This window comes from Polistes canadensis, unplaced genomic scaffold (assembly GCF_001313835.1).
Source record: "Polistes canadensis isolate GaletaPanama2010 unplaced genomic scaffold, ASM131383v1 scaffold_39, whole genome shotgun sequence".
In the NCBI taxonomy this organism is placed as follows: domain Eukaryota; kingdom Metazoa; phylum Arthropoda; class Insecta; order Hymenoptera; family Vespidae; genus Polistes; species Polistes canadensis.
In genome coordinates this window covers 584221-592042 of record NW_014569586.1, presented here as the reverse complement: position 1 = coordinate 592042, position 7822 = coordinate 584221, and the positions used below count along the sequence as shown (strand labels likewise).

The following is a 7822-nucleotide window of genomic DNA, read 5'->3' as shown; positions in this document are numbered from 1 at the left end:
TATTAATATTATTATTATTATTATATTATTAATATTATTATTATTATTATATTATTAATATTATTATCGAGCAAAGGGGATTATAAAATCGCGTGTGTTATTTTGTATTCGTCGAGGGACAAGTTATGTATTTAAAATAATACATAGGTATTATTATTAATATTAATATTATTATTATTATTAGTATTGTTACTATTATTATTAGTATTTTTATTATTATTATTATTATTATTATTATTATTATTATTATTATTATTATTATTATACGAATAGAGAGAGATAGAGAGGGGGCGGGAAAAGAAAGAAAGAAAGAAAGAAAGAAAGTATGCAAGATTATATTATGGAAAGTTTGGATTATCGACGTTCAAGCGTGAGATTTGGTTGGTTAGTAAGAGTCCGTACGAGATGAGAAAGATCGGCCATCGTTGGTAGAATCGAGGGAACAGACAGAGTGTGTGAGAGAGAAAGAGAGAGAGAGAGAGAGAGTGAGAGAGTGAGAGAGAGAGAGAGAGAGAGAGGGAAGGGGAGATCAATGGTATTGTAAGATAGACAGAGACAACGAGAAAAGAGTAGAGAATATTGGGACAATCGAAAGAAGAAAAGGAGAGAAGATAGAATGATGGGTGGGAGAGGAAAAAGAATGGAGGCTGTTAACCGCGTTGGTACGCGTCGCGACGCCGTCAACTCGGCGATGGCCACGTGCCTCGAAGGATATGCCGTTGTCGACGCCGCTGTCGTCGTCGTCGAAGAAGAAGAAAAATCAACGTCGACATCATCGCTGCTACTACATGCTACGACGAACATCAGCAGCATCGTTTTACGACACTGACAGAAAAAAAAAAAAGAAAAAGGAGAAGGGTGGAACGCGAGCGCGTTTGGGTCCTACCATCGACAAAGTTTTCGTCGTTACCACAGTGTTTTTTTTTTCTTTCTTAATTCTTCTTGTTATTATTATTGTTGTTATTGTTGTTGTTGTTGTTGTTGTTGTTGTTGTTGCTGTTGGTTATTGTTTTTTTTTTCCTTAAATCAAAGTGAAACCGGTGTTTTAACAAAAGAAAAAAGAATTGTGCACGCGCGGTTTTTATTTTCGAATTGAAAGACGACGACGACGACAGACGACGTCGACGGGAGTTTCTTTATCAGTGTGAGATATTTAGTGTTTTAAGATTTAGTGGATCCGTTGTATTTGCTTAAGGAGAAAGTATAATAATTTACTTTGATAAGCGTAAAACAGGTGGTGTGTTTAAATATCAGTGACTACTCGGTGTAATTTCTTTTTGGATACTTTTATCATTATGAAGAAGATGATTTTAAAAACAATAATATAGCCTAAGGGAAACTAAGATTCGTCTCTTGGTCCTGGCACGTGGTGGTGGAGTAATAATAAAACGTATAAAAGTAGTTTTGCGCGGGACGAAAAAGTTCTTTCGTTTGTAGAGGATAGGCAGTGTGGAAGCGATTGAAAAAGTGGTTTGAGAAAAAGAGAGAGAGTGATAGGAAGTGGAAGAGAGAAGAGGGAGGGAGGGAGAGAGGGTGGGTTGGTTGGAAGGATCGTAGAGGTAGGCAGGCAGGCAGGCAGGCAGGCAGGCAAACAAGCAAGCGAGTAAGCTAACAGTGGAGTGGTGAAAATCTCGACGCGAGTTCTACAGGGCGGGTGAGAAGGGCCAGGTCGTGGAGTGGGGAGTGATGCCGGTGAGGGTGGCGCAGCGCCCCCCAGGTGGAATACCACTCCACGCCGGCGTGCCGGTAGCGGCCAACAGCGTAACCGCCTCCGGTCCGTCGGGCCGGTGCCTCGGGGGCCCGGCTGCGTCCCCCGCCGGCTCGCCACCGCTGCCGCCGTCACTGCAATCTCTCGGCGGCGGCATAAGCGGCACCAACAACAATAACAACATTAATAATAATAATATCAACGGAAACAATCAATTGATCAACAGCAACGGCGGGAACGGTAGCATCCTCGGTGGCAACTCCTTAAACGGCCTCGGCAGCTTGAACAACGGCAACGGGAACGGTCTAAGCAACAGTAGCATCAACCACACGACGGCGTCGAGCATCGTCGTCGCGACGAACCCGCTCCAGGCAATGGCATCGGCCGCGGCCTCGCTCACGCAGTTGAACAACATGGCGAACGGGCCGCTGCCGCCTCTAGCAGGAACCGGGCCGCCGAATTTACCGGCTCCTCAGCCGGCGACAACGCCGACGCATGCCGGTGGCCCTCCAACACCGCACGCCGGTGTCGGTACGGGGCCTCATCTGAACGGGGCCTCGCCGAGTCCCCATCCTATGCCACCCCACGGTATGATGAGCGGATCCCCGCACGCGCCTCATCCACATATGCCAGGCGGCGGACCCTCGCCTCATCCTCATCATCCGGCCCCTCATATGGTTGGCTCGCCTCATCATCCGGGCCCACATCCGATGCCTCCGAATGCGGCTGGCATGATGGCTCCAGCCGGTATGCAACCTCAAAATGCTCCTGGAATGTGCGGCCCTGGACCAAGCGGTCCAATGGGACCTCACGGACATCCTCAAGCACCTGGACAACCACACATGCACAACGATCCCTTTTATTGCTCACCTTTTGGGTCTCATTATTTCAGGTAATTTTACATCACTAGTGATAACATTTGAACGCGAATCGATCGACGAAGATCTTCTTCCTTTCCTTATTTTTATTATTTATTCAATTTTAAAAAGTCCTTGCCAGATTTACATATGTTCAAGCAGTGTAATTAGGAAAGTTGGGAAACTAGAGAAAAGTATGCCTCCGTTACGTGACGTGACGTGACGTGACGTGACGCGATGCGATGTAACGTTAAAACGTGTCACCCGTAGGGAAAAGAGTACAGGTGTACGTCACGTGGAACGATCGATCCGCTAGCTTGAACGCGCGATGTTTTAATGTGTATTTGTTGTGCTCTATGAGCAGTGTATTGTGGACAGCCAATGCTTTGGATATCTGAAATTTTATTGAAAAAGAGAGCATGACCTATGCGCGTTAAAGAATATGCACATATACGCGTTCGAGCGTGTGTACGTGCGTGCGTGCGTGCCTGAGTGAGTGAGTGAGTGCGTGGCTGCATGCGTGAAAATCAAAACCACAGACAAGTTTTATGATTTCCCGTAATTCTCTCTAGCCAGTAACTTCCGTATCGCGACGGTGAATGGCTCGTGTAATGTGTATCGATTGCTCTGCCAACTTCTTTCATATACGAGCGTGAGGTGAATGCTACGACAGTTGACTGGTTAAAGATGAACGATATTATGAAATTTGTTTTTACTTATCAACTCCCTTATTTCGTTTAAGTTTCGCTTTTGATCGAGAATGTAAGAACAGTGGAGGAGGAGGAGGAGGAGGAGGAGGAGGAGGAAGTTATAACTATCCGGATAATAATTGATATGCGTCGTACGTTCGCTACTCGTCCCTACAATAATCGCTATTTTCGATATCCTTCCGTGATATTTCGCGCTTGGAATTTATTTTTCATACGACATAGAATTTATTCTATTCACGTATTTTTCGTCTAATCGTTGAATACTTTCTTCTCTTTTTTCTTTTCTTTTTTTTTTCTTTTATGCTAATTTTAACTTTACCCTTTTTATTTCATCGGTAGAATTTTAAAATGTAAAATAAAAGAAAAAGAAAATATGTTAAAATCTTTGGATACTTTTGTGATGCCTCGTTTGTTTTTTTTTTTTTTTAGGATTTCGAATATTAATTATCATTTACCGTTGAAACGTTATCTACGGATTCAGCCAAGAGTGGATTTCTAATCATAATTAGTCGTACATTTTCTAAAGGATATTGTTTTACGGTTCGATACTTCGTTCCATGCCAATCGTCGCCGACTAGATACTTACGTTCGTTCTCCCGGGCGTAGTAACAGTATAACTGAAGAATCCGTTATCGTAGCTCGGTCAGGATCTTCCTGGCGACCGTTGTGCGTTTCTCGAACGTGCCACGCGACATGGCTGCAGCTATATTCATGAAGGACGCGCGTTCCTTTGAAATGTGTCTGTTAACTTCTGATCTTCGAGGTGAACCGTTATTCTACGGCACGACTAATTCGAAAGATGTCCTTTTCTTCATCGAAGATGCTTTGATTATCGATTAACGTAGAAACGAGAAAAGAAAGAAGAAAAATATTCGATTAAAATCATTCATTATGATTTTTTTTTGTTCTTCCCTTTATATCTCTTTTCTCCCTTTTTTTTCATGATGATGTCTTTTAAAAGCTCGAAGTTAAATCACGTAGAACTATCACTTAATTGAATATACTGGTCGGTGAATGGTTTGCGTTCGAATTAGAAAGGTAGGATAATGATTAGAACGAAAATTACAAAAGTATAGGACGAAGAAGGAGGAGGTGAAAGGAGGTGTAAAGTTGAATCGCGAGTTGGTGAAATTATTGACTCAGTGACAGGAACACGTGCTGCTGTTGCTGTAGTGGAGAACATGTCCTTGTGAGTCAGGTGCATTGAAAGTCGTCGTCGTCGCTGTCGTTGTCGCTGTCGTTGTCGTTGTCTTCGTTGTTATCCTCGTATCTTAACTTCAGGTGCTCCGCAGGTGGGAGGTTCCCCTCGCGCAGGTGTTCTTACATATTCGTTCGCGAAACGCGACTTCCTCTTTCTAACTTGGTTACTCGCTTACTTGCTTACTTTCATAAAGGTAGAACAGTTCGACAGAAAAGAGACGTCTTATAATTGGACTTACACATTGCTGCTGTTTGTTTCTTCATCGAGAAAGAAAAAAGACGATAACGGATCGAAATCAATGTTATATTTGAGATTTCAAACGTGCGTATGTTGAAAATCACGGTAAAATCATCTGTATGTAACTTTGGAGAAATCTATCTCTCAAATGAAAGACGAACTTATGATATTTTTGAGGGCTTCGGAGAGTAGAATTTTCGATGATTCATAAGACATACTTTCATGTGATATTTTTTCCTTTTTCTTTTACTTTTTCTTTTTCTTTCCATTTCTTTTCGTTTCTTTTATGAATAGGAACTGGCATAGGTGTACGCGATTATCCAGGTAGCCTTTGGCCTTCCTCGTATCCGGTCTGGACGTCTCTATCAGACTGACATCATCTCTCCAGTCGCTGGCCCTGTCTGGTAATCGGACGAGCTCATTATCATAAGCGTTCCACCCTGGTACATTCGCACGAATCACCGAGCTACTTTGCTCGAGATATCGCTACGAGATAACGGTTTTCTTCATTTTTCCCCCTTCTTTCTCTTTCTCCTTCTTTTTCTTCTCTCTCTCTCTTTTTTCCTTTTTTTTTTTGCAAGACTTCTCCCCACCGTTCAAACAATGGATATATGCGTTAGCTTCCTCGTTCGTTGTCTCGCTCACGAATTTTAAGGTCTGATTCCCGCGGTGATGATGGTAATGATTGCGATGATGATGATAATAATGATGATGATGATGATGTTGTTGATGTTGATGTTGGAGAAAAAATATTCCTTTAGTTCATTGATCAAATAATTTTTCGTACTGTTCATTAAAACCGCATATTATTTCGAAAATGTCAATCCATTATTTTCATTATCTTACCGTACTCGACTCTGGATTTTCCTGAATTTATCTTTTTTCAGTCAAGGCCATTGGTATGCGACTCTTATCGATAATACTCGTGGGTAATATCTAAAGATTCCAAGTTTAAACGGACGCGAAACCAGAAAGCGTCGAGAAACTCGAAAGTGTACGATCGGAAGTAACGAATACGTATGGTTCTTATCTTATCGCGACCTCCGGCGAGGATAAGGAAAACCTTGATCGACTCTCTCGACAATTCCAATTGAACTGGCACACGAGTGAAGTGTCTAAAGAAAGTCCAAATTTTCTGCTAATTTCTTTTTTTTATTTGCCTCCTATTTTTTTTTTAAAAAATGTTTACGTTTTTATTTTTATTCAACGTTGATTTGTTTTATACGAATTATTTCACATAGAAAAAGATTCGAGAGAAAGATAGTTAAACAAAATTATTAAATATATGTGGTGAATATCGTTATTGTTGTCTAAACTTGGATGATCGATAAAGGGATAAAAGAAATCTAATTACAAAATATATAATAATATCGAGCCCTGAACCACGGTACGATTAATCGATTAGCAGTTTAATCGTTTAACACGTGGTACCTGTTCAGTCTTCGTTCTAAGAGAGAGAGAGGATAACATTCACCTTAATATCTTTCTAATAGTTCTCATATAATTTGTATCTATTAATCGGGATATAAGTGGACCACGTGCTGCTGGTAACCAGCTACGAAACGAGTCGATGGTATCCGCTTTCGATGCGGTTTCCTAGGAACTAGGACGGTCTCTCTCTTTTTCATACATATGCACACGCGCGCGCGTACAGACACACACACACACATACACACAGACAAAAGTTTACATAGAGAAATACATTTACAGATGTACGTATAGCTTGCTTAGTTTCTTATTTATGAGTTTTACACGCACCGTCGTTCCAGTTTTTGCACGCACGTGCGAGTCTTCGATGAGGAGTCGACATACGAATAAGACAAATCGTTTCCCGACCACGCGATACTTCACGATAAACGTTCTAATCCGAATCTGTTCAGTCGTATAATATTTTACTTCCAATTCGAATCGTTTGAGAAGTGTTTCTAAAAAAGAAAACAAAAAAAACCATTCAAATTTACCTGTTGCTCTAATTTTTAACGAACACACAAGAATCTTAGCGATCTTTCAATACATTAAAGTTTTGACCAATTTTTAAAATCGTCAATGATGATTTAAACAAACAACGAATAAAATATGTAGAATTCGGTTGTACAAAATAAATGATGTTCTCAGCTTATCCGGTGTAAAACCTGTGCCCAGGGAGCGTATCGGGTCGTATCGCGTACCTTTCAAGCTTCCAGTTTCCCGCGAAACTTTAGACGCGAGCAAGCAGGTTCAAGGCAAACACATATCGCGTTTTACTCGATTCAATCTTGTTAGATTACGCGTGCATATTTATCTTCCAAAATTGATTAAATTATCGACAATTATCGTAAATTATCGTACACGGTATTCGGGATAAACTTGTTTGGTTTTTTGATAGAAATATAATCAATGATAAAAATAAATTTCTTTTTTTTTTTTTATAGTGATAAAGGAAAAAGAATATCGTACAAATATTTCAACAAAAATATATATTTTTTTTCTCAAGGATTAAATTATCGATGATATTTTTAAATTATTATCGTGTACAGTGCTTAATAAACTAAGCTTGTTTATTATTATTAATATTACTATTATTTTTTTTTTTAAATATAAATGGTAGTTGATTTTTTCTTTTTTTAAATATATCTGCTTCATTTATTTAATTTTTTTTTTTTTAAGTAAAGAAAGAGTAAAAGAACCGCGTACCGATAGGACACAGACAGACACAGACATACACGCAAGAAGGAATCCTTTGACTAGGGTGGTTTAAATAGCCGGAACGTTCTGTAAATATCAGGATATATTTAACGTTTCACGGAGTTCGTTCGCATCGTTGCTAAATGAAGCACCGTGTATGTGCCCATATGTATGTATGTATGTATGTATGTGTCATAACCTAACATCCACGACATATTTTTATAACACTCGATTACTTTCACCCGGGATAAATAGGAACGGAATCATTTAACGAAACCATAATACCTAAACATGTTGAAGAAATAAAGAAATAAAATATATGAAAGAAACAAAGATAAAGAAAAAGCAGAGCATAATAATGAAGGGAAGAAGAAAAATGTAATATTAATAAGTACCACGTATGTAATTCTTCGTTATCGTTCTCGGGGGAGTGTAAGGGAAAGGG

The 7822-nt window shown here is 39.9% G+C and overlaps 1 protein-coding gene across 6 annotated transcripts in view; it reads left to right on the top strand.

Annotated features, from left to right (window-relative positions):
* LOC106784713 (LIM domain-binding protein 2) overlaps positions 1-7822 on the top strand; it is a 122065-nt gene that overhangs the window by 56680 nt on the left and 57563 nt on the right. For 4 of the 6 annotated variants that reach the window (XM_014744541.1, XM_014744540.1, XM_014744539.1 and 1 more), the window contains exon 1: positions 1050-2600. The exons of the other annotated variants lie outside the window; for them this stretch is intronic. In XM_014744541.1, coding sequence (XP_014600027.1) covers positions 1687-2600 — 914 coding nt within the window. In that variant the 5' untranslated portion in view covers positions 1050-1686. Of the gene's footprint in view, positions 1-1049; positions 2601-7822 lie in introns of those variants that run through there. 6 annotated transcript variants of the gene reach the window in all.